Source organism: Anguilla rostrata, chromosome 17, assembly GCF_018555375.3.
Source record: "Anguilla rostrata isolate EN2019 chromosome 17, ASM1855537v3, whole genome shotgun sequence".
NCBI lineage: Eukaryota > Metazoa > Chordata > Actinopteri > Anguilliformes > Anguillidae > Anguilla > Anguilla rostrata.
In genome coordinates, this window is record NC_057949.1 from 6,484,032 (window position 1) to 6,510,635 (window position 26,604).

Below are 26,604 nucleotides of genomic sequence, written 5' to 3' on the forward strand. Positions count from 1 at the left end.
GTTACTTAATGAATAATAATTTGCAGGTGTCTGCAACAAAAACTCTGAGTCAAAGTCAGATAAAAGACTGATGCTAATTTTTAATCATCCTTTAATCTTTAAAAAAAAATGTTACAACAAAAGACCAAAAAGCAAAATTATATCGTTGTTACATGTTTCTTTTAAAAAATAACAAACATAATGTACTGTTAGAATATACCACAATTGTCTTCCTTAAAAAAAAAAAAAAAAAAAAAAAGAAATCAAAGAAACCGAAGCCCATCCTCGGAATCTGGTGATAAACCTCCCGTCACACTGCATCTTCACGACCAAGGAAGTTACACACAAGTTTATTCCTTATTAATGTTCCAGATGAGTCGCATCGCATTCCTTGATTGCTTTCTGAAGATGAACCGTTGCAGAAAAAGGGATGAGCTCCACCAATCACAACGTACGTCAGTCACAACAAACCAACCAACACCAACGGTGATCGGTGCACGTATTTCCAGGTGCCCTGTGGGTATCAAGGAAGTATGATTTTTTTTTTTTTAAATGACCACTGGCCTGATTCTAATAGTTGTTGTCTTTGCGCTCTGTGATTGGTGGAACTCCTCTCAGATTTACACCAGTGAGGAAGGGCATAGCTATCACATGACCGTCAGCGTGCCAGCCGATTGGCCTGGGAGGAGATGGTCCGCAGTGCTAAGGGTTCGCTGTGAGACAGTAAGCACAGAGGCCAGGGTGCGACAGATCAATTCTGTAGTGAGACTTCCTTAGCTCCAGAGCCTGAGTCCACTGTACACCAGAAGAAACCCTGTGTCTCTCCACGCCATTTCCCTCACCAAGTCCAGCACCAAAATGGCGCCTTAAAAAAAAAACCTGCATATCATTTCCAAACAAGAAAACCGTCTCCAGTGTTAAAAAAATAAAATAAAAAATAAAATAAAAATAAAAAACCTTTTGGAAGCATAATCCTCTAGACAGATAAGTGAAGTATACACAATATTAGGCATTGGCTAGGTCAACACGGACCATAATTATTAATGATATTGACCTAATAAAAATGACGATTAATAATCTGAGACCGACGCAAAACCCGGCGATATGGACAGTGTAACGAGGAAACGAGCAGAGCGGATTGCGGACTGCGAGAAGCCGCAGACCGCTAGGAGGCGGGGCTATACTGAAGGCCATCTCAGAGACTGTAAATCCTTTCTCTAAGGCCAGCCCCCTGGAAAAGTCTGCACGGACAGGTGCAGTTTAACCGTCAGGGTCACGCTGGACCAATCGCAGGGCAGGGTGGAGTGCAGTCAGGGGCATTTCTAGAGCAAAGGCCAATGGCGGAGCGGGACGTAGTGGTTAGAGCTCTGGACGAGGGAGCAGAGGGGTCCGCAGCTCCAAACTCCACCCGTGTGCTTTTTAAAAAAACTACCGTACTGCAACCACAGCAAAACACACAAGTGACAAAATATCCCTGAACTGTTTTTAGCCTGTCTCCTCATTAAGAACAGGTTGAATTCAGCAACAACCCACAATTTCAGTGAAGTAAAGGGGACTGCAGGGGAACTACCGAGGGTGCACTTTCTCCCAGATCACCCTAAACTCTTAAAATAGTGACGGTCATCAAAATGCAGTATTGTGCCCTTTTAACCCTTTTTACACTCCAAGAACCCAGAATACTCTCGATATGCCTCCCTCAGATGAACTGATCTAATTACATGAACCTGTCTCCCTGAAAATGGTCTGTCACCCTCATATGAACACCTCCCATGCTGGCTGTCGCTGCCCCCTAGTGGCAGCACCGGAACTGTGACACACACGCAGCCATCCGTCATTAACATGCAGTAATCCCAGCCAGGTGAGTTTACTAAGGTAAGAGCAGGGACTGGGTGATGCGGACGGATGCGCAGACAGAGCAGGTACAGGACATCCGTACGGCTATCCTAAACTCAGTTCCATAAAGTCTTAAGCTAATGTGTCTTCTGACGTTTTTCAAGCAAATCGGAAATGTTCCCAAAACAGCGATATAAACAAACCAAAAAAAAAAGAATTACAATAGTAATAAATAACCGTTTGAAAAAAATTCCCTAGAGAGGAAACGAAGTCCGATTAACGACCGTCCAGGCGCGGCGGCGGCGAAACGCGGCCGAGAAGCTTCGCCACTTCCTCTCGGGCGAGCGCGCGCGGGACGCGGCTCCGCGGGTTTCCCAGCGTCCCTTCCTCCCGTCGTCAAATCAGAACGCTCGAAACGGGCACCTTCGTGGACCTCCCTCTCTTAGGCACGACGATCGGGTCATCGCCTGATGACAAAAAAACCACAACAAAAAAAAAACTCATGAAAACTCAAAAATCATAAGTTAATATGCAGGTCCTCACCAGCATATTAGCTCAATACGCAATTCATTTAATGTGACTTTCTCTCATTTCTACTGCGTCACGAATGCGACTATATATTAAATTAGCTCCACCCTCCAATGATGATGTCACCTAGCCATAACTCCTCCCCTTTCCCTCACTGTACAAAATAAATCCAGAAAGTTCAGTGGAACGGGCAGTTCAGATGAAGCAAAAACAAAATTCCAAATGTTCCGTTTTGTTTTAAATATTGTGAGCGCTTTAAATATTGCTGATCTGTGTGGTCACTTCTGGCACTACGATTTTTACTTCACTCTAGTGTGAAGTAAACTTCACAAAAGTTGTGTAAGTCGCTCTGGATAAGAGCGTCTGCTAAATGCCTGTAATGTAATGTAATGTTTTTCTGCACCTCTGCACCTTGAACTGATGCACTTGTTGTACGTCGCTCTGGATAAGAGCGTCTGCTAAATGCCTGTAATGTAATATTGCAAATGGGACCTAAGAAATACAGAGGAAATACAAGATTTCTTGTGACTACGTTCTCATTAGCATTGTAAATGTCACCAGTTTCATTCACTAAAATAAGACGAGAACTTGTATCCCAATACCGTCATCGCTTCAAATGTTTTTTTTAGCAGACAGAGGAAGTGCAGGTTGGTCACACCAGTTAACCTGAGGGGGGCGACGGAACATAACAAATTCAGTTTTTTGGGGAAGGGGGGGGGCGGTCTTCACCTGAGGGTGCGTAGTTCTCCGCCTCGTTCCTGTCTTTCTCAATGAAGAGGGCGGTGGCCAGGAAGAAGGCTCCGCCCACCACAGCCACAAAGGAGCAGAGCAGGAGGGACAGCTGCAGGGAGCGGAACTGCCACAGGTACGAGTCCGACTTCCGCAGGGAGTCCGACACCTGGGGGGGGTTTAGCACACACACGCACACACACGCACACACAGAAGGAGATGCGTCAAAACGGCCGGGGTGAAATGTATGCTGGGAAATACCTGCTACTACTATCTATACACAGAAACGCAAATAAAACCAAAAGCTGAAAAAAAAGTCCTTCAGATCCCACATTCAACAAAATGTTACCATCCAAAATATACATATCAAACATTAAAGAACGTTGAATGTTGTTCTGAACACCGCTGGAAACAGAAGCTTGCTAAACAATTGGAACACAGAGGAAACGCATTTTATTAGTTTCTAAAGGGTTAAAGGATTTAGAACATCAACTTGAGCCAGGTCTGACATGAGCGCTGGACAGGAAAAGGGAGAGAACACTGAGTGGGGCACTGAGGGTTAACTGTGGGATGGAAAGAGTGTGTGAACCAATTAGGGGGAGGAACAGAGTGTGTGGGCCAATGAGGGGGAGGGACAGAGCATGTGAACCAATGAGGGTGAGGGACAGAGCATGTGAACCAATGAGGGCGAGGGACAGAGCGTGTGAGCCAATGAGGGTGAGGAACAGAGCATGTGAGCCAATGAGGGGTAGGGACAGAGTGTGTGAGCCAATGAGGGGGGGGGGGCAGAGTGTATGAGCCAATGAGGGAGAGGGACAGAGTATGTGAGCCAATAAGGAGGTGGGGGGGGTTGTTTCAGCCAATAGGGCGACAGTACTGACCACTCCAATGAGGTAGGGGCTCCCTGCATCCCCCAGCAGGTGGGAGACCACAATCTGAAAGGCTTCAGCTGTCGAGCGGCGTGTTGGCACGACAACATACTGACACAGAGTGGGGGGAGAGAGAGAGAGAGAGAGAGAGAGAGGCAAGTTTGACCTAGTTAGCTCACTTCCATAGCGAGGAACAGCACTTTTTCCACATTCACCACACAGCCACTGTCCTGCGTGCTATTCCAATACCAGCCCCTTCACAGCTCACGCATTATAAAGCTGCTAAACGGAAGTGAGAAATGACTTAGGTTTCACATTGCATAAGTTCTACAAATTTATTAACATCAAGATATACAACACATTTCCTGTGCAGAACCACAGACCTGCAGTCAGTTCCTTAGGGCACAAGTACTGGTGTACCTTTTCTCTAACAAATACAATCCGAAAGACATTAGCAAAGGTCGTAAGACACGTCTCTTCAGACTCTACCTTGACTAACTTTAACACTGCACTGCCCTGCAGGGCAATCCCCAATCAAGCAGGGCTTTCATGTAACACCTGTATCTTCATCTCTTGTAATCGTGCCTCACTTCTAGCTAACTTAGCCATAGCTTTACTGCATTAACTGGACTTGAGGTTCATGGCTATGGATAACTGACACTTCATGAGAATTGTACCTTATCTGACCTGTGCTATGCATTTGTACCAGTGACCTTCAGTATGCAGTTATTGTGCGTCACTTTGGATAAAAGCGTCTGCCTAATAAAATGTAATGCACAGACATATATGTGAAACGTGTATTTTAACATCCCTGTAGTACAGATATTGAGTATACTGCAATATACTGTAAATATATGCTTTTTGAAAAATAAAATGCTCACATTTCACATCAATCTATTGTTCTCAATATATTGCAATATCTGAAAGTGGCAACAATTTTTAAAAAATATTTGTGCATATTGAAAAAATATTTTATTTGAATGTACTGCACTGCATTCCATGTCCAGGTGGGGTAAGATGCACACTGAAGCACGAAAGTGAATCATGACCCTGAACAATGTGAGCTACAGAGAGCTGAATAAAAACCGTTGACTTCAAACGACCCTGCAACTGCAGATCTGTCACTCTCAGAAACGGCTGAATTCAAACGACTGCAGCTGCATGGTAAATGGTAAATGGATGCATTTATATAGCGCTTTTATCCAAAGCGCTTTACAATTGACGCCTCTCATTCGCACAGCAGTTAGGGGTTAGGTGTCTTGCCAAGGACACTTCGACACGCCCAGGGCGGGTTTGAACCGGCAACCTCCGACTGCCAGACAATCAGTCTTACCTCCTGAGCTATGTCCGCCCGCGCTGCAAATCTCATTCTCGGGAATGACTGAATTCAAACGACTCTGCAACTGCAAATCTGTCGCTATGGGAAACGGCTGAATTCAGACGGCTCTGATTGGCCAGACGTTCTCTCCCAGCGTTGGGACCCGGAGCAGAACGGTGGCCCGCAGGAAGGCCGGCGGTTGTGTGTGTGTGTGTGTGTGTGTGTGTGAGCGTGTGTGTGTGTGTGTGAGTGTGTGTGTAAGCTCCATGACAACGCAGGGCAGGATGACAGGCAGACTCACCAGCAGTATGTCCGCCACTATCGCCCAGTTCATGGACAGGAAGGTCTCTCCAAAGAATATAAACACCTGGGAGGGAACAGAGGAATCAAAACGAAGGGAGTGAGGGACCAAGAGAAATACAGAGAGAGAGGGAGATTCTGGCAATTTTTACAAATGTATTTTATGCCAATAAAGCTTGTAAAATGTTGAATCTGAAATTGAGAGGGGGGGAGGGAAAGACGCTCTTACATAGGCGGCGATAGAGAGAGAGAGAGAGAGAGGGAGGGAGAGAGAAAGACAGGGAGAGAGAGTGGCTCTTACGCAGGTGGCGATAGAGTGATATAGACACAGAGAGAGAGAGTGGCTCTTACGTAGGTGCCGATAGAGCGATATAGACAGAGAGAGAGAGAGAGAGTGAGAGTGGCCCTTACATAGGTGGCGACGGTGCTGGCCTGCGCGAAGACGATGGCGAGGTAGAGGAAGGGAGCGGCCAGGAGCAGGCCGGCCGCACAGACCAGCGGGTCGGCCCGAGGGGTCCTCATCCTCAGCCTCCTGCTCACCTCCACTCCGCTGGCCACGCCCAGGACTCCCGTCACACAGGTAATTATCCCAAAATACAGGCTGGGGGGGGGACAACACGTGTCTTTCACTTTTCATCTGTCCGTGAGATGCCAGCACTTAATACTACTGCTACTTCATGACTCTGCCAAGGTGCATTCAAAATGAGTCAAAGAGTGAGTAACACAGGGGCTGATGGGAAATGAAGTCTTTGAAGTAAGGAAATAAGGACATTTCCAGTATGTTTACAACTGGATGTGGTTAAAAATAAGAAATAAAAAAACATTTATTCAACATATATAGACTACACTTATACTAGCATAATTATAATTCTAACCACTGAGGGAAATGTATGAATATTTGATAATTTCCCATATTTTTGAACACCTTGATGTGCTGCATTAACACAGCCATTTTGATTTTCTGAAGTCTGCCTTCCCAGTACAGCTCCAATGACCTTGTGTTGTTTCTAATCAGTCTAATCTGTTTGCATTTGCTCTTCTGTTTCATACCTAATGCAGCAAAGAATGAGTGTTGTAATAAGCAGAAAGGTTAGTAAAGTCCATTTCAAACGCTCTCTCACAAGTCATATGTTTTTCTTGTGTTGTGTTACAGATAAAACAAATCTTCACCTTGGACTTTAGAGCAGAAACTAGATTGGATTTATATAAATCGACAGAAACAGAACCCATGATCTTTCATGACTGGCTGAACACAATCTGCCCCTCCAGTATGAAGGACGGGGCAGATTTCTCGAGTGTTCCCACGTTCCACTGTCGTATGACAGCAGTGTGTTTGCCACTGCAGGGTAATGGGGCACAGCTCTCTCGGATCTGCTGAATCTGAGCGGTGGAACTGCTCTAAGACATCGCTGACCCCTTCCTCAAGCAGGACCATTTACCGCATCCCCATCCCGGCCTCTAACCCTCTTAGCCTCCAATGCCCTCAGCCTCTAACCCTCTCAGCCTCCAACACCCTCGGCCTCTAACCCTCTCAGCCTCCAATACCCTCGGCCTCTAACCCTCTCAGCCTCCAATACCCTCAGCCTCTAACCCTCTCAGCCTCCAATACCCTCAGCCTCTAACCCACTCAGCCTCCAATGCCCTCAGCCTCTAACCCTCTCAGCCTCCAATGCCCTCGGCCTCTAACCCTCTCAGCCTCCAACACCCTCAGCCTCTAACCCTCTCAGCTTCCAATGCCCTCAGCCTCTAACCCTCTCAGCCTCCAATACCCTCACCCTCTAACCCTCTCAGCCTCCAACACCCTCAGCCTCCAACCCTCTCAGCCTCCAACACCCTCAGCCTCCAACACCCTCAGCCTCCAACACCCTCAGCCTCCAACCCTCTCAGCCTCCAACACCCTCGGCCTCTAACCCTCTTAGCCTCCAACACCCTCGGCCTCTAACCCTCTCATCCTCCAATGCCCTCGGCCTCTAACCCTCTTTTTTTTCCAGTTTCACCTGTACACAGGAACACCTGCTACACTGCCTCCTGTCAAAGGTGTTGCCCGTCTCCAGCCACACCCGTTTGAAGGCGTTACCTGTCCTCGGACTCACCTGTCGGAGGTGTCGCAGGGCCCAGAGCGGCAGGGGGGCTTTTCTCCGGTGAAGATGGCGGCCCTGAGCAGGAAGGCTGGGGCCCAGAGGGCCAGAGACCCCGTCACAAAAGCCACGGCGGTAAAGCCAAAGGTGGAGAGGATGAAGCTCTTACTGCGGGAGAGAACACAGCCGCAAATATAAACCATAAACATGGAACACAGCCGCAAATATAAACCATGAACACAAAACACAACCGCAAACATAAACCATAAACATGGATCAGAGCCACAAACATAAACCATAAACATGGAACACAGCCGCAAACATAAACCATAAACACGGAACACAGCCGCAAACATAAACCATAAACACGGAACAGTAAAAATGCAAACACAAACACGGTTAATAGGGTAACTGCTATGGTTTGAGGGGCAGAGGAGCAGATTGTGACGGTGGTCTGGGGGCAGAAGGGCAGATTGTGACGGTGGTCTGGGGGCAGAGGAGCAGATTGTGACGGGGTTGGGGCAGAAGGCAGATTGACGGTGCTTGGGGCAGAAGGGCAGATGTGACGTGGTCTGGGGGCAGAAGGGCAGATTGTGACGGTGGTCTGGGGCAGAAGGGCAGATTGTGACGGTGGTCTGGGGGCAGAGGAGCAGATTGTGACGGTGGTCTGGGGGCAGAAGGGCAGATTGTGATGGTGCTTTGGGGGCAGAAGGGCAGATTGTGAAGGTGCTTTGAGGGCAGCGGGGCCTACTTTTTGCTGAGGGCCTGGATGTCCGCAGTCCAGCTGGTCCTGTGCAGGCTGTGCTCTGGACGAGCCTCGATGGCTCCTCTCTTGGGCTCTTTCACCACCACGAAGAGCAGCAGCACCGCCAGCAGTCCCAGACCTGGGGTTACCTACAGGGACAGGAGCAGGGGTGATGCACGCATGTGCATGCGCACACACGCACGTGCGCACACACACATACATACACTTGAACATGCAAACGTACGCACACACACACGCATGCATGCACATGCACGCACGCACACTAGACTCACCCGTAGAGCCCAGTGCCAGTCCTGAGCCACATCATCCACTTTGGAGCCCACAATGTAGCCAAAGCCACTGAGAGAGGAGAGAGGAGCGCGTAACAGTCATTTAAAATAACCCTAGGCTAGGCTATAGAGAAGCAGCGCTGTATGTGCAGTGTGCAAGGCTATAGATAAGCAGCTATATGCTGTGCGCTAGGCTACAGAGAAGCAGCACTGTGCAGTGTGCTAGGCTATAGAGAAGCAGCGATATGCTTTGTGCTAGGCTATAGAGAAGGAGCACTGTGCAGTGTGCTAGGCTATAGAGAAGCAGCTATATGCTGTGCGCTAGGCTATAGAGAAGCAGCTATATGCTGTGCGCTAGGCTATAGAGAAGCAGCTATATGTAGTGCTGTAGGCTATAGAGAAGCAGCTATATGTCGTGCGCTAGGCTATAGATAAGCAGCTATATGCTGTGCGCTAGGCTATAGAGAAGCAGCACTGTGCAGTGCGCTAGGCTACAGAGAAGCAGTTATATGCTGTGCACTAGGCTACAGAGAAGCAGCTATATGCTGTGCTAGGCTAAGAGAATGTGCTAGGCTACAGAGAAGCAGCTATATGCTGTGCGCTAGGCTACAGAGAAGCAGCTATATGCTGTGCGCTAGGCTACAGAGAAGCAGCTATATGCTGTGCGCTAGGCTACAGAGAAGCAGCTATATGCTGTGCGCTAGGCTACAGAGAAGCAGTTATATGCTGTGCGCTAGGCTACAGAGAAGCAGCTATATGCTGTGCACTAGGCTATAGAGAAGCAGCTATATGCTATGCTAGGCTATAGAGAAGCAGCTACATGCTGAGCGCTAGGTTATAGAGAAGCAGCTATATGCAGTGCGCTAGGCTATAGAGAAGCAGCTATATGCTGTGCGCTAGGCTATAGATAAGCAGCTATATGCTGTGCGCTAGGCTATAGAGAAGCAGCCATATGCTGTGTGCTAGGCTATAGAGGAGCAGCGCTGGATATGCGGTATCCTAGGTTACCACTAACAGGCACTCTACTCTCAGTCTTACAGCTGAACTCACCTGCCCACAGGGATGGCAAAGTAGAAGACTGACAGCATCCTGGTCCTCTTCTCCTTGATGAAGAGGTCAGCAATGATGGTGGGGGCTATGGTCGAGTAGCTGGCCTCTCCCACCCCCACCAAACCCCGAGTGAGGAGCAGCGCCCAGAAATGCTGACAAAGCAAGAGCAGAGGGGGTACTCTGAAATTTGGCACTCTTATCTCTAACTGCTGTTCCGTCAGAGAGTAACCCAAGTAAACACGGCCTCTTTTGCTTTTGCATGCTACAAATCAATCATCTACATTCTGTCATGCTCGGCAAAAACCACTCTTCTGGTCAGGTGTTGTAATACAAGTCCCATCAACCACTTCACCGACACCTCACAGACATCACAGACAATGACTCTGCAGTGAACTATGGGAAAATAAGGGATTGTACTGACACGTCAAACTGCTTGACTGACAGAGGATAAGTACCTCCTCATGTATACATGGCTAATTTCGAAATCATAAAGATCAGGTGTGATTCTACAGAACATTCTCATCAAGCAGAACATTGCATATGTTTTTTCCAAAGTATTATCATGTTCAGAAATACATGTTTGTGTGCAAATTTTCCCTACAAAACAGATAACATACTACCAGAAACGAACATAGTTAACAGGACGAATGTGCCTGCGTTGTGGTACAGTTAGCAGGGTACACAGGCCTGTGTTCTGGCACAGTTAGCAGGATAAACATGCCTGTTAAAAGGAGGACAGGCATAAGTAAGAACTCACATCTTTGGGGGTGTAGGAGCTGGCTAAAGTCACCAAAGCCCAGAAGCTGATGCCAGCACACATTATCAGCTTCCTGTTGTACCTGTCGCCAAGGTAACCAAACACCGGAGCCAGAAACATATAGCTGCAGATAAACACTAATAGAGAGAGGGAGGGAGGGAGGGAGGGAGGACAGAGAGAGACAGAAAGGAAGAGAGAAGCCAGATAAAAGGTTCATGCATTCCCCAAGTCAGCTATAACAACCCCAGCCTTTTATGAACACAGGGATGGCTGAGCACCTATGCCTGACAAGTAAATAACTTTTATTTATATAGCACCTCTCACAGACAAGAGTCAAGAGTGCTTCATAATTATAGACCCTTCCCACAGTGCATCACACCGAATTACTGAACACAGCAACATGCTACCACCAAAGCTCAGCTCAAGGGTGAACAAGGAGAGCGGGAAAAGCTCACTCTGTTTACTCTCTTTACTTTCTACCACCCAGGCAGAATGACCCCCCCACCCCCACCCCAGAACTCAGCAGCACTCAACACCAGGGCTCGGGCCTCATACTGAACAGCTGAACACCCCCGGCACTGAACACGCTCTGCGAGGACTGAACCCTACCTGTCTGCAGGAGCCCAGACTCGCCGTCGTTAATCCCGAAGAACTGCTCAATGTCTGGAAGGACACCTGAGACACAGAGACCAAGGGGATTATGGGTAGGACCTGCCACAGTGACCCATAATTAACAACAGGGCACAAATAATACGACTATGACTTTAATTATAATTAGTATCATTATTAATCTGTTCATAAATGTCTATCTGTTCATTAATAATAGCATCAATAACAAATAATCAAATCAAATAATGATATCTATTTATTATAACTAAAGCAATGACTCACAATAATAATAATGTAATTACATTAATATGGATTATCACTATAATGAATATGAGTGGGATTATTATTATTAACAGACGGAAAGCCTGAGGGAGTTGCGATGGGAATGTGCTGATTGGGATCTATCTGGACCCCACACAGACACAGGGAAGAGGAGTGCTGTACCAGCCACAGTGAATCGGTCCATGTAGTTCAGCAGGTTGATGTAGCAGAGCACGCCCACGGTCAGATAGGCCCTCCGATTGGACACCCCGCTGGCCGACTCCTCTGCGCCGAGCCCCGCTTCCGGCTCCCCGGACCCCTCCGCCTCGTTGTCGTCGTCGTCGCCGAAGAAGGGCGTGGCGTCGGAGCTGGGGTCGGTGTGAGCCATCGCTGCTGCGGGGGCCGAGGCACAATTACAGTAGGTTTAGGGGACTGGGCAAACCATGATGAAGAACAAGGGTTAAAAAAAAAAAAAAAAACACATTTTCGCTAAACGCATTCACACGGAGCACTTTAAACCCTGTGCACACTGATTGCACTTTAAAGCAAATTCACACGAAAGGCTCATTAACAATAAAGTTCACTTTCTGGGGTATTCCGACATCACTTCATTTTTAGTGCATGTTTTCAATTGGTCATGTGTGGTGAAGCATATTTTGGACATCTACCGAAGTTTCCACTTTCCAGTGGCTAATACTTGGCCATTCAAGGGTTGTTCTCGAAGGGGAAAAAAAGGCATTTCAAGCAAAGTAACTTTATACAACCTTTGTAAGCATATAACGTCGCTGTATGTTTGTATATTACTCAATTGTTTTTCAAAAAAACTTTGTTGCATCTTATTTTGACTGGAACTATTTTCCTATTCTGTTGCTTTGGCAGTTACTCAAATATTGGGAATTGAAAGGTCAAAGATAAAACTCGTGACACATGTTTAACCACCTCTGTCATGAGGAAGTGTGGGGTGTTTGTTTGTGTATGTGTGTAACCATGATTGCATGAGAGAGTATGTGTGTGTCTGTCTGTGAGCATGAGTGTGTACGCATGTGAGCAAGTGTGTGTATTTTGAAAAAAAGCCCAAAAACTATAGTGCCCACTTGGCAGATATAGGGTGTATATAGTCCCCTCATGGTGACATAGATTGTGCGTGTGTGTGTGTGTAAACAAAGTTTCGTACCTACTAAATTCCCGGAAAAGACACAAGGTTACATTAACACAAACACAGCAGATAGGTTTATAAGTATATGTATACTATCCGTATATGTATAAGCATAAGGACACATTATTAACTGAAAAAAAACATGAGCACAGTTAAGAAATAGCCAGACCAACTGCAACACAAAGCTGAGAGAAGAGAGAAGAGAGAAATGGAGGGATCGCTGCTTCCCTTTATCGCCGCCCTGAGTCACATGCACCCTCTGGCCCACATGCCCAAACAACACCCGTGTGGGTCTCTCATTGTTCCCAATCTGCTTTCGCTAACGGGCACAATACAAATTATGAGTCACAGGTTCAGAAATAAGACACGTTTAGGCTGGTGCTGGTAGGCTCTCACAAACTTACAAACAAACCAGACAAGGAAACTAAGCATAGACACTAGTGCTGCTATCTACAAAACCATCAATAGCCCACAAGACACAAAAAGACATACCGATTCTGAGATGGGCATATATGGCAAACAACTGACCCTAAATCAGGGGTTACTACCCTCAAGTACCTCCAAATATTCTGGTTTGTATTCCGACCTGAACTGCATTTCTGATGTATTAAGATCTGTTATGTTTTTTTAATTAAACACGTTTAATTTCTAATGAGGGATAGTTTGCCCTCTCAGTGCTATATTGTTAAAAACATTAGCTGAATTGAACTGAATGTTGATTGAATACAGGCCGCGGTCACAAAGCTATACCATTTGTGGAAAATTAGTTGCATGTGAAAGCAGGAGCCAAACTAGCATTGTGTTTTAGAAAGCAATAATCAAGTTAAATATTCAAGACACAGGTTGGAATGAAAGCTAGCACACAAGGACCTGCTCAAGGGTCAGAGTTGAAAACCCCTGAGGCAAATAACTGGATCTCAGACTACACTCACTGCAAGCTGTGGTTCTTCGCTGTGGTTCACTCAACAATGTTTAATACTCATTGGCGCAGTTCTCCTTTTCTAGTTTGTACAACGTTTTGATGTTCAGTCGTCGGTTGATGTTCAATAGGCTAGTCGACATGCAGTCAATCGAGTGGACACTTCATGCAATTTCTGCATCTCTAGGGAATTCCTGCACATCGATCCCTGATCTTTGCACTTGTGTCTGCATTTCAAGTCACCACGGATTAGAGCATCAACTAAATTGCCGGTAAAGTACCCCTCTCAGGTTAGCCAAACTCAAGTTCTGGAAGGTCGCAGTGTATGTGGATATTAGTTTCCGTTTAATCCGCAGACTATTAAGACCTTGAGGGTAAGGTGTGTGTATAACGAATGAACGGCTGAATGATTCACTGACGCCCAAACACCAATGCATCAATGCAGCCCTCCAAGACTGGAGTTTGACACTCAGACCCTAGCTATAGACTACCTGGGATATACTGTGCAACGGCTTTCTTTATGCAATATTTAAGTCGATAGTATAGCAACTAGGCTATCTTCTTTTTAGATACGTGGTGCCTTTTTTAAGTCCTCGTTAAAGATCCCAAGCACATTTGTCGGCATTTAGCAGACGCTTCGACCCTGAGTGACCTACACAGATTACGTTTTAATTTTACATACTATGCATTTATACAGCTGGATATTTACTGAAGCGATTCCGGTTAAGTACCTTGCTCAAGGGTACAACAGCAGTGCACCAGTCGTGAATTGAACACCCAAACTCTGAAGAACAAGTCCAGTTCACAAACTATTATATTACACTTCCGCCCTCATCATATGATTACAGTTCGGCACGTGTAAAGTTCATTAAACCAAACACTTAGCTGGCCAAAATCTTCTCCTTCAGTCCCATTAGATATAGATGATAGACGGTATGTAGCCAGTTAAATCAGGAGATTACAGACAGGGCATCCCCGTTTAAGAACAGTGTGGAAGCCAAAGCTAGCTAACTTGGATATACTGATGAAACTAACTTGACAATAAGAACAAGTTTGACAATCCTTATTCACCAAACAGTAACCTTGTCATGGCAATGTAAGACCGTAAAGGAGTCATTACTAATAATGTAACAGAACGCAAACTGTAGGTTTCAGCCTATTCCATAGCCTTAGCCATCGCACAAGCTAAGTAACACATAAATAGCTAGCAACTGGTTGTTTAAACACATTTAACAAGCTAGCAATCCGCAATGCACAAACCTACTTTGCCTATGTAGATATTAATTCTCAGCTAAAGATAATCAACTGATCTTTGCCATTTATTTTCTCGTCGGCTAGACTAATGATAGCTAGCTAAGCTACTCTAGCGACATAGCGTTAGCTACGATTTTGTTTTGTTTACCTGACAATCAGAGCAGTGATCTGCAAAAACCGGAGGCGTTTTGATGCCTTTGTATTTCTTTGCCCTTCGTTTTAACGCCACTTCGGTTGTTTTCACACGTAGTGTGTTGCTTTCTTTCAGTTCGAGTTCCAGTTTATGGACATTGATGTGCTTGTCTACGTTAGTCAGCTAACTGGCTAACTGCGGCGTTGCTTTGGGACACTCGCTGCCGCCATGTTTAATTTATATCATCAGCTCTCACATGACGACTATTGCCACACCAGTCTGACATCAGGAGGGGCCCGGGCGCAATCAGCAGTTTTCTGCACGCGCATCAATTTTTCGGGTACATTTCAGGGGCGCTGGAAGATATTTTGTCCGGGACGGGGGGTTGTGTGGCTACCGACGGAAATGCTAGTGACGTCACCATTTCAATATTAGTTGGTTTAATAAAATTCGGAAAAAAAATGTAAAAAAATAAAATTTGTTGAACAAACAGGGAGGGTCTTGAAACTAAGTAGTTTAAATTTCAACTTGGTGCACATGATCACATAGCTATGCAAAACATACATTTATAATATAAAGTTTGCACAAATGCAAATAATGCTCCTTCACAATTCAAAATAAACAAGTCCATGCACAAACACCTTGCATGTAGAATAAAAACAGTGATTCACGACACTGGACTAAACAAACGAACGTCTTTTCTTTACATATTCATTCACAGCAAAAAAAAAAAAAAAAAAACGTAAGTCATCCACCTTTTAAGCATTTACAGAAATTCACCCTAGTTCCATTTCATAAATGCAACCCTGGTCCCGGATAGCCACAAGGTGTACTGGTTTCAGTAGTTTAATTCATCTGTCAGAGCAGCCAATTATAGAGTTTACTAAACTCACCTGGTTACCAGCATCCCACCCCCCAACCATGGAAATAAACTTGTTTCAGGCAAGCTTTTCTCATTGAAGCACTGCTTAAACAATGAGGTTTATTAAAACTCTAACCAATGAGCTTAACGTCACTTTAAACTGGGTTTCCAAAGCTAATGTGATTTTCGCTACTGTGATGGAAATTAAATGAGGTTATCAGATAGGACAGCAGAAACATGAAGCGGGACAATAAGAATTACAAATACGGTCATTCTGCAAGCTGCTGCAGTTTACAGTATGCACACACCACAGCTATCGCCATCTGACTGATAAGTAGCTACAAACTCAGTTCAAGTGCAGGCAACATGACAAAAACCAAATACTGCTATTTTACCAAAAATGTCATTTTATTCCAAAGACTTACAACGGTGTACACATACCCCATTCAATTGTCCTGAATTTTAAGATGCTTAAATTAATATTACTTTATTCATTATAAATTGTACAGTTATTTAAATAACCCACAGCATTAATGTGATACGTACACCTCGCTGAGTTATTGCAGTGCGTTCCCTGCCATTCTGTACAGGACTGTTGGGGAGAGAGTTCAACGTTTATTTTTGTCCCGTCCTCTCCAGTGTTAATCTCGTCTGTTGCCACGCAACCACATCATTAGGCCCACACTTCGATGACATCGCCATCCTCCATGTCCAGCTGGGAGGGCGTATGGCTGTCCGCGACCTTTGACCCGTCGAACAGGAAGCGGACTTCGCTCCTGGAGGAGATGCCCAGATGGGAGAGATACTGAGAGAGGATGGGCCCCAAAGGATCTTCCTGAAGAACAGAGAGAAAGGGGCGGAGTTACTGCTTCAGCTCTACACCGCAGCCAACATGCAACACAGGCACTACATCTCAGGCGTGGCTTTGTGTCACGGTAACAGTACATTACCATGGTATCCATATGGGCCGAAATGCTCGTCATAAAGACACAGCAAAAACACTGTCGTTTGGCTCCAGTTAATAATGACCTTGTGTAGGGAATAGTCCTGGGTAGACCCTTTGTCCTTGCTCTGTAGTCGCACAGTGATGATGTCACGATCACTCTCTTTCTCTGTGTCTCCCTCTGCGATCACCACACAGTCTGGGGAAAAAAGGGGTTGTGGGTAGGAGCTGATGTGTAGTTTTAAAATTTACAGTACTGAAAAATCACAAACATGGTTCCAGAAACCAGAATACACTCAGGTATTTGAATGTCTGAATCAGCCAGGCACTCAAAAACTACATTCTCCAGCATGACGGAGACCTCACCGATGATGTCAGCGATACCCAGGCCCAGCTCGTTTGCCGTGGACTCGACAGGAAGTTCCGTGTCTTTCCTCAGCAGCAGGATGCGGGACGTCGGGACGTTCAGTTTGACTGACAGCTGCTGTACCGCCACGCTGAGAGGAGCGGTCTGCAATTAAAACCAGAGATCAGCCGCCAGTCACGTGCTCACTGTCACATGATCGGACTGGCCATGATGCTGATTGGCTGTCATTTCAGCACCTAAGATATGGGTGATGTTTTTTTTTTTCGACTGAAGCTTTGGAAGGCTGGAGGTGCACTACTGCATGCGGTATGATTACAGAATGGGGAAAAGAAAAGGAGTAAAAGAACGCAGATTCCTGGAAGGCAGTTATTATTGCACTCAAAAGTATTTGCTAATTACCGGTACATCACCCAGCTCATAATATGCCAAGAACCATATGCACGCAACCACAAAACTGACAGCCACACCTTCACACTGTTTCCCTGTAGAATTCTCTCCATTTATGCACACAGTACATCCGGATGCTTACAATAAAGAAGTGGGCGATGCACCAGGAAACAGCCTAGCTTCACTACGCAAGCGTGTTTTCCCACCCACCCCTCAGGTCCTGAATATACCCAATGACAGGGTTCATTCAGGGTGTTACCCCGCCCCTCAGGTCCTGAATATACCCAATGACAGGGTTCATTCAGGGTGTTACCCCGCCCCTCAGGTCCTGAATATACCCAATGACAGGGTTCATTCAGGGTGTTACCCCGCCCCTCAGGTCCTGAATATACCCAATGACAGGGTTCGTTCAGGGTGTAACCCCGCCCCTCAGATCCTGAATATACCCAATGACAGGGTTCGTTCAGGGTGTTACCCCGCCCCTCAGGTCCTGAATATACCCAATGACAGGGTTCATTCAGGGTGTAACCCCGCCCCTCAGGTCCTGAATATACCCAATGACAGGGTTCATTCAGGGTGTAACCCTGCCCCTTTAAAGGAAAAATAAAAAATGATAAAAGGGGGGGACTTTAAGGGAAAAATAAGAAATTACTGTTTACATATATTTACTCGCTTTTATATAACCTTAAGAAATCATTTAAATTGCTTTTCTGTCTAACTGAGAATTATTGGTTTTCCCCAGAAAACTGTCTCTGCATTTCTCCATTGTTTTAAGCCACGTTAGCCTGGAAGTCAGAATTTCTAAACAAGTCAGTTTCTCAGAAATCTGATATGTTTTAACCAATCAGAGACGAGCTGCAAAACTGCACTATGTGCAGTTTTAGACAAACAGCTCTGGGGAAAATTCCAGAACATGCCTTTCACCTACTTTGAACTGTATAAAATGAAGGACTTTTCACCAGTTCGGACAGCTTTCATACAGAGGCGTTGTTGCACTGTGTGGATTCTCCTCTTCAGCCGAATAAAGGTAACTGAACTGAATATTGTGTGCAAGTCTGTTGGACTCTTCTCACCGACCGGGGGAAATTAAGGTAATTTCCACCACACCCGTCAGGTCCTGAATATAACGAATGACAGGGTTCGTTCAGCAAGTTCACTTCACAGACCCCTCCTCAGTAACATGAATTACAGAGTTCATCCAATCAAATGCAGGTGTGACGAAACCCTGACCCATCTCTATGTCAGTGGTCTCCAACCCCGGTCCTGGAGAGCTACAGGGTCTGCTGGTTTTTGTTTTCACCTTAAAATCAGCACACAATTGAGACCCAAGACACCAGGTGAGTTGAGTTAACTGTGTAATCAACAGCTCTAGTTGATTCATGAAGTGCAGAGTCACTATGAAAACCAGCAGACCCTGTAGCTCTCCAGGACCGGGGTAGGAGACCACTGCTCTATGTTGAAGACTGCACTGTGCCACCTCGTTATAAAGCCTAAACCTGCTCCCCATTGGCAGCAGGACTGCGAGGGGGTGGGAGGGTTAGGGTTCGGGTTCGGGGGGGGGAGGGGTCTTACAGACTGCATGGGGATCTTGTGCAGGTCGGTGCGGCAGCGGAATTTGAGCGGTATCTCCCGCGACTCGTCGCTCCGCTCCAGCACCGCGTGGGGGGCCGAGATGATGACGACCTCGTCGTCTTCGCTGTCGTCATAGCGACGGTCGCCGGCGCCCGTCCGTGCCGGGGACAGGAGCGAGCCAATGGCGTTCAGCTTTCTGTCCAGCTCCCTGAGAGAGAGAGAGAGAGAGAGAGAGAGAGAGAGAGAGAGAGAGAGAGAGAGAGAGAGGGACGCAACGAGAGTGAGAGAGAGGGGGAGATCAGGAGCGACAGAGAGAGAGAACGGGAGCGAAAGAGCGAGAGAGAGAGCAAACTTAGTACACACACAGACACACACAAACAGACAGATATGCAGCCCTACACACGCACACAGACGCACGCTCACCTGATCTTGCGATTGGCCCGCATGGTGACCTTTGCTTGGGGGCTCTGAGGGGGCGGGGGCGGAGACAGCGAGCGGAAACTTTGCCTAAAAACACAACAAAAACCAAGAGCCAACAAGGCAGAGTGAGAAATGAAGAAAGGCACATTTACATCTTACAATTCCACACATTTCCTAAAATTATCTTCTGTACTTCAGCATAGCATTATGGTTAGGGAACCCGGATTATAGGCTGGAGTCCCAGGTGCAGCATTACCACTGTGTAAATGAACTGTATGTCAGAGAGTGTAGAGTGAATTATCCAGCTGTGTAAATGGACTGTAGGTCAGAGAGTGTAGAGTGAATTATCCAGCTGTGTAAATGGATTGTATGTAAGAGAGTGTAGAGTGAATTATCCAGCTGTGTAAATGGACTGTATGTAAGAGTGTAGAGTGAATTATCCAGCTGTGTAAATGGACTGTATGTAAGAGTGTAGAGTGAATTATCCAGCTGTGTAAATGGACTGTAGGTCAGAGAGTGTAAAAAGTTAATTATCCAGCTGTGTAAATGGACTGTGTGTCAGATTGTGTAGAGTGAATTATCCAGCTGTGTAAATGGACTGTATGTAAGAGTGTAGAGTGAATTATCCAGCTGTGTAAATGGACTGTATGTAAGAGTGTAGAGTGAATATCCCTTGTAAATGACTGTAGTCATAGGTGTAAAAAGTTAAGTATCCAGCTGTGTAAATGGACTGTATGTCAGAGAGTGTAGAGTGAATTATCCAGCTGTGTAAATGGACTGTATGTAAGTGTAGAGTGAATTATCCAGCTGTGTAAATGGACTGTATGTCAGAGAGTGTAGAGTGAATTATCCAGCTGTGTAAATGGACTGTATGTCAGAGAGTGTAGAGTGAATTATCCAGCTGTGTAAATGGACTGTATGTAAGTGTAGAGTGAATTATCCAGCTGTGTAAATGGACTGTATGTCAGAGAGTGTAGAGTGAATTATCCAGCTGTGTAAATGGACTGTATGTCAGAGAGTGTAGAGTGAATTATCCAGCTGTGTAAATGGACTGCATGTCAGAGTGTAAAAAATTAATTATCCAGCTGTGTAAATGGACTGCATGTCAGAGTGTAAAAAATTAATTATCCAGCTGTGTAAATGGACTGTATGTCAGAGAGTGTAAAAAGTTAATTATCCAGCTGTGTAAATGGACTGTATGTAAGAGTGTGTAGACTGAATTATCCAGCCGTGTAAATGGACTTCAAATTCCTGTGCTAAAGGGAACTTCTCAATTCAATGCCGACGCTGCCACCTACTGGCCAAGTAGACATTTGTTTTTAGTTCTTGCAGCATCATCTCAGAATAGATCTTTATACAGCATTTCAATTTAGGACTAATAGTATGCTTTTTTTTTTTTTTTTTTTTTTTTTTAACCTTTGAAAAGTATGTGTTTTGGAATGCTTCTGTTCCCGCAAAATTCTAAGTCAGTGTTCTAGAATTCCATTGTGTTCAGTTACTGGTACTGATTGTGACATCAGCAGTAGCATGTTCAGTTAATCAATCTGATTCTAATCACACCATTGTGATGTCACACCTTCAAGGGTTAACACTGGTTTGTGCTTATGACCAGAAAGACGCAGCTTCCTGCAATGACTGACATTTCCTCACCCTATACACTGCCGCTGAAACAAAAGTATGTGACCGCAGCCACACAAACGGTCCAATAATTGTGGAAGTGTGGAGTCCTGAGTCCCAAGGTCAGCACTTAACGGGCTATAGAATGGACCAGTGAGTTAAAGCTTTAGCTGGCCATATGACCCCAGCTTCACTGCTTTAGGCCGGCTTTACACGGTGCAATTTATGTGCAACTTCAGTCCCTTTGTCGCATTGAGTTGCACCGCGTAAACCCACCTGCGACACACTTGAAACTGGTTTGCAACACAGCTGCAACTCCTGCAGTCCCGGTTGCGCAAGCAGCACACGGACCACGCAGGAGGAGGCAGGAGAGAGAGCAGAAGCCGGCCACACACACGCATGCAGGCTGCTCTAGTTTGCACGCTCTGCAACTGATGAGGGCCGTTACCGCGACGACGCGGGCCAGGAAATGCGACGGAGACATTACAAAAAAAGGGCATGGAAAAAAGACACGGCAAACAAACATGCAAATCAGAAAAAGATCCACCGACGCAGCGTCACAGCGATACACGTTGAAAGGAGGCGACTCACTGGCTCTCATCTTTCTCGGCGTCCTCCTCCGAGTCAGAGAGGATGGTGGTGATTGGCTGCTCTTCAGCAGGGGGCGGAGCCTGTGACCAAGGCCACGGTTTTGGCACCTCTGCATCATTGCCTGCACAAGACACAAACTACAATGCTGGGGACTGCTCTCTTGTACGGGTGGGCCCCACGGTCATCGAAACCAGACCGTGCCGGTGCCGACTGGCCAGCAACCCCACAGGGTGGACCGCAAAAAACTCAAAATGTCATGACCGCTGGCTTTTGACCCATTATTATCAGTTATTAAAATTCTTCCATTCCATATAACCAAAGTGACACCTAGTGTCAGAATTAGGGACTGTGTTAAGTGTGAAACTGAAACTGGGCTAGATTACAATTTAGGATGAATTGCCAGATTGGAGCAATGTGTTTTACTCTGTCTTGCTTGACTTTCAGGAGGGACTCTACTTGACTTGCTTGATTCTAAGCACTGTAACTTGAGACTTGACTCAAGACTTGAAGGTTAAGACTTGAAATTTACTTGTAACCTATTCCCACCTTTGCCTGATCAAAATATATATTTAAGCTCCTTTAATGATGCTGAATCTCCTGCTGTAAAAGAGGAGAGCACACTACACTTTCCTGTGTAAGTGTAGGCAGAAATTTAATTGTTTAATTAGTTTTTAATACAAGGCAGAAGATTCAATGCTAAAAAATACCTGTATGGCACATGGACACTGGTATAACAACAGACATTCAAAGTGACAGCCCATCACTAGAACAGAGAGAGTGGGTTAATGCAAGTCAAAGAACAGGGGTGTAAAATACCTGTGCTATCTGCATGTACAAAAACAGATGGCTTCAACTGCAAACTGCTGTTGACCTAAAATGAAAAAAATAATAAAATCACTGCGACACAAACACTGGTTTGTCACATCCCACTACTCGAAGCACACAATGTTCAATTTCACAATATTATATTTTCAGAAAAATAGGCACAATATGGTACAAAAGTACACAGCTACGTTGACCAGTAGGTTTAGTCTTAGCGTCCTTGGTTTCTCGAAAGTCAACAGTTCACCATGAGTCACACATGGTGAACACAACTACCGAAATTCAAAAATTATGATATAAGACACACCTTGTTGGAGTAAATGGGTACCGTTATTAGGGTTGTAGGGTCGATTATGCGTCGTCTTTTTGGTGGCGGTCTGACTGGGGTCCCAACCTCCGAGTCACTGTCGCTGTCCGACACCTGAAAACCACTCAGTAAGAATCTGCACAGATCAGCGCGAATCACCGGCATCAATCACAAGAACTATACACACCTATCTACAACAGACGGACCGTTTCTCATACTCACTGCCAAGAGCTGTACCTAAACAGCACGACAGACAGACGTCGAACTTAAGAAATCAGCTAGTTTAGGTTAGCTCAAGTAAAACAACTATAAAGCTGTTTAACTAGCAAGCCAAGTTAAGAAGCTAAACCAGCTAGCTTACATTAGTGAACAACAATGTTTTCTAACAGCTGTTAAGCTAGTTAAGGCGATTAATTTAATAATAATATTAATATAAAGGAAATCGTATCATCTATCATATCGGTACTATTAACTTATATTAGTTAGCTAGCAAGCTATTATCGCGAAACAGCTAACCGAATTTCACCAAGTAACGCCAGCAATTAAATGAAAGCATAGAAACGTAGCTAACTAAGATACTCTGCTTCCATTGACTGAAGCAAAGTAGATGTTAGTGAGCTAATTTCCCAAGTTAAACGTTTTGGAAGAGTCACACTTACAGTTTCAGCCATTATTTTTCGGGCGGGAGGTGCTGTTTTACTCTCAACCCTCTGTATCGCAGCACCAGCTGCCAATCAACGCATTTTTCCACAATTACCTGTTACTGTTGGTTGAATCTATAATTTATCGCGTCTCGGTACGGTGGCTTCATTGGCTATGTTGTTTTAAAGGCGGGGTTTAAAAAACAAAATCTTTTCTTATTGGCTCAAACTTTCAACAGACAGGTCAGTGTCACAAATTAGGCGTGAAGTGGCAGAGACTCTCAGTGCTTACAAACATTCATATCTGTACGTTCTGACTCCATTTCAACAGACTGAATTCATAAACAACTTCACACGTTCACACAATAAAGTCCCAAACTTAGGGGATGGTGCCTTTTTCCCTATTTGTTCTTCTTCTTCCTGCCTGATTGCATCATCACAAATTCTCAAGGCCCACAAAGAATGTCTCCCCATTGGACATTTAGGTACATCACCCAATAACAAGACCAGGTCAAAACCTAGTATATGGCTGGACCTAACACACTTCATCCTGCCGACCAACTTCATCACTCACTTAATCACTCACTCAGTCACAGACATTCGCGTTTATAGGGCTGGCCCCGCTGTTGCAGTCCAGCCAAAAACATTGTATACACACTAGTAGCTCACAGAGTAGCGTGTCTACACAAGACACTTTTGGAAGAGTGACAGGCCGGGTTCAAATCCCCCCTTGGACTCAAGAAAACCTCTCACTCATTACACTGCCTTGCTGGGTAACTAAAAATAGAATATTTACAAAAAGAAATGATGTCTGATGAAAAACACGCCTTCAACGTACAAAAATATGCCAAGTTACTCACACGTACAAAGCAGGGCCTAAGACATTACTTTAAATCTAGGCCTGCCATTAAAAGTATTGATCTTAAAATTGCTGGTGTCCTGCTGCTCCTCATCCAGTCTCTCGTGTGCGTCTTCGCCTGGCGGTATTTTCGATGCAGCAGCTTCGGGGGATTCTGGGTCTCACGCTGCCTTCACATTGTGCTCGACATTTCGGTCACCATAGCCACACCATAGCCAATGAATGGCTTTCTGGGAAAATGAAACCAAGTAAATCTTCCTCTTCTTCTTCCCCCTGTTCCAGATGTTATTCATGACAGTTATGGCCTGATCCAGGCTCCACATTCACCTCACCCCCCAGCTGTGCTCCTGCTGGTGGACGAGCTCATCAGACTGAACAGGAAGAAGGAGGAAATCCCTATGGTGAAAGCAGAGCTGCTTCCCCCTGGCACAGTCCCTAAATAAAAAAGCCCTCTCTCACAGCACATTAGCATGATCACTGTACCAGCCAGAATACCCATCTGGCTCACTCACATCATAAACCACCGGGCAGGTGGCAGGCGCCGTTGGTGACGATGTCAGAAATATTTTAGCAGGAGAATAATAAGGCATCAGACAAGACAGGAAATGATAGCTACCTGCGTAAAGAGGTTTAGAGGTACATTATTTAATTTTAACAGCTTCTCTAACATAACTGATTTAATTCCACTCACTGTATGGTATTATCAGAAAGTATGCGTGTGAAAATACTTTGGTCTGGCTTATCGATCTTTTTTTTTATTTTAATTTAAATTAACGTCTTGTTCAATGTCTTCTGTCTTGTAAATTAGAAGTAGCAAGCCTGCATTCATAATATGATGTATTATTTCAATTCCCTTTCTTTAATTGACTACATATTTAATTTAATCATTAATAATTATTTAATAATCTTAATAACACCTGACTTTGTTTTGACTTGTTGGTTGATTCCACCAGGTTTGTGTAGACTGACCTATTAACAAATTCGGCAATTTAATTGAGTGAGGGGTTCTAGCAGGCAATCCCACTTGCTGAACATTTTAACAAGATTCAGAAAATAAACATATTTTTACTTAATCCTCGCTTCCCCAACACCCTTACTGGTACAACATGCGAAGTGTCACACAGGATGTTTAAGCCCTAAATGCAGAAGACTGGTTAGACACAAACAGAAAACACAAAAAGTAATATTTTAAACTGGTTCTTTCTGGTTTAAAAATGTACAACTTTGTGTAATCTTGGGGAACGCTGTTCTCTCAAAATCATCAAGGAATCTTTACACTGTAACTTCAGTAGAAGTGGATGGTTCCTGTATGTTAAGCTAACACTGTAGAACAGAAAAACATGTTTTTTATCTACACAATACACATACAAGCTAATCGCAAATGAATGTTCAATAATGACATTGTTGGTAATTAATATATGCAATTAATACCTAGTCCATAATTTAAAATATATATATTTCTAGCTGTCTTATGCTCAAGTCCCTAACAATTTGGACAGTAACATGTATAAATAAATGAACATTTCATGAATAAATCTTACATGAATCCTTTATTCTTTGATTCTCCGATGTCCACATGAAATGTAAATGCACAGCATTTTATATTAAGGAGCATATTTCAGATTTTTTAAATCATGATTTTTATCTTGACTCTGAAGGCAGAATCAGTTTTGCTGAGTCACGATGACCGAAGAATCAGACACACTCTGAATGCATTAAGCTTTTATTCATGTATTTGTTGAGCTTATTTGAGCATTTGAACTTGGCGAAACAAAGCAAATAAGATAAATAAAATGAAAATGAAAATATCTCCACCTCTTTTCTGATAAAGTCTGTTTACTATAGTTTCCTGGTTCAAGTCTCAGGAGTCTGAAAGTCCCAAAAAAAACCCTTATTGAAGCTTGACTACACAAAGAGCTATAGTGTCAGAATATGGTCTTTCAGTCACTGAAAAGTCCTAAGATTCCCAAGTGGGACCCACATCTTACCTTAAATCGCACTCTGTTTATGTGTAAGTGCATATTTGTTTTAATCAGGCACTTGCAGTTTTCTTGGCAACAGAGTGCCGTTTGACCACAAAGGCAGCGGGCGAATCAGAGTTCTCAGATTCTCAAAGTTTAATTTCACACCTGCACCACTGAGCAGTTTGAGTTTGATAAAATCTTGAGCTACATTGAGAGGCTCATAGATTTTTAAGAGAGAAAAGCTACAAGGGGGAACATTTCGAGCTTGGAATTTCAAGTGTTACACCAAAGGCCCTACGCTGTAGGAAGACCACTCTCTGCTCTAAGCTGTATACTCTTCACTCAATGCTCTAAGCTGTATACACTATGCTCTAAGCTCAATGCGGATAACATCGGACAGTGAACTTTGGCAGAGCTATCAGGGACTGTGAGAACACACGTCGC

General features: G+C 44.8%; 2 protein-coding genes across 4 annotated transcripts; both read right to left on the reverse strand.

The window, feature by feature from the left end:
- Positions 1 to 74: 74 nt before the first annotated feature.
- Positions 75 to 15,095, reverse strand: spns1 (SPNS lysolipid transporter 1, lysophospholipid). Of its 2 annotated transcripts, none has more exons than XM_064316172.1 (13): positions 14,824 to 15,095; positions 11,530 to 11,736; positions 11,086 to 11,151; positions 10,477 to 10,613; positions 9,720 to 9,871; positions 8,673 to 8,739; positions 8,386 to 8,528; positions 7,650 to 7,802; positions 5,968 to 6,157; positions 5,558 to 5,623; positions 3,951 to 4,049; positions 3,070 to 3,238; positions 75 to 2,279 (listed from the first exon to the last, which is right to left on the reverse strand). In XM_064316172.1, exons 2-13 carry the CDS (start codon positions 11,732 to 11,734, stop codon positions 2,209 to 2,211), a joined length of 1,518 nt encoding a protein of 505 aa, XP_064172242.1. In that variant the 5' UTR covers positions 11,735 to 11,736; positions 14,824 to 15,095; the 3' UTR covers positions 75 to 2,208. The 2 variants fall into 2 exon arrangements, with proteins under 2 accessions (XP_064172242.1, XP_064172240.1); XM_064316170.1 differs by having other exon boundaries at positions 11,530 to 11,739; positions 14,824 to 15,090.
- A 964-nt stretch (positions 15,096 to 16,059) lies between these two features.
- nfatc2ip (nuclear factor of activated T cells 2 interacting protein) lies at positions 16,060 to 23,502 on the reverse strand. Of its 2 annotated transcripts, XM_064316183.1 has the most exons (9): positions 23,356 to 23,502; positions 22,697 to 22,810; positions 22,384 to 22,438; positions 21,568 to 21,688; positions 19,363 to 19,446; positions 18,940 to 19,147; positions 16,980 to 17,124; positions 16,700 to 16,812; positions 16,060 to 16,505 (listed from the first exon to the last, which is right to left on the reverse strand). In XM_064316183.1, the coding sequence occupies exons 1-9, from the start codon at positions 23,365 to 23,367 to the stop codon at positions 16,344 to 16,346; spliced, it is 1,014 nt and encodes a 337-aa protein (XP_064172253.1). In that variant the 5' UTR covers positions 23,368 to 23,502; the 3' UTR covers positions 16,060 to 16,343. The 2 variants fall into 2 exon arrangements, with proteins under 2 accessions (XP_064172253.1, XP_064172251.1); XM_064316181.1 differs by lacking the exon at positions 23,356 to 23,502 and having other exon boundaries at positions 22,697 to 23,348.
- Positions 23,503 to 26,604: the final 3,102 nt, after the last annotated feature.

Bases quoted from the DNA above. Each gene is read 5' to 3' on its own strand.
- spns1 (XM_064316172.1), bottom strand. From the start codon at position 11,734: ATGGCTCACACCGACCCCAGCTCCGACGCCACGCCCTTCTTCGGCGAC. The intron at 4,050-5,557 runs GTGAGTCTGCCT...ACTCTGTGTCAG, and splicing joins TAGTGGCGGACATACTGCTG to TATGTTGTCGTGCCAACACG. The intron at 3,239-3,950 runs GTCAGTACTGTC...AACCCCCCCCAG, and splicing joins GCCCCTACCTCATTGGAGTG to GTGTCGGACTCCCTGCGGAA.
- nfatc2ip (XM_064316181.1), bottom strand. From the start codon at position 22,861: ATGCCGGTGATTCGCGCTGATCTGTGCAGATTCTTACTGAGTGGTTTT. The intron at 16,813-16,979 runs GTGAGGTCTCCG...TTTTTTCCCCAG, and splicing joins GGGTATCGCTGACATCATCG to ACTGTGTGGTGATCGCAGAG. The intron at 16,506-16,699 runs GTCATTATTAAC...TCTGTTCTTCAG, and splicing joins AGGACTATTCCCTACACAAG to GAAGATCCTTTGGGGCCCAT.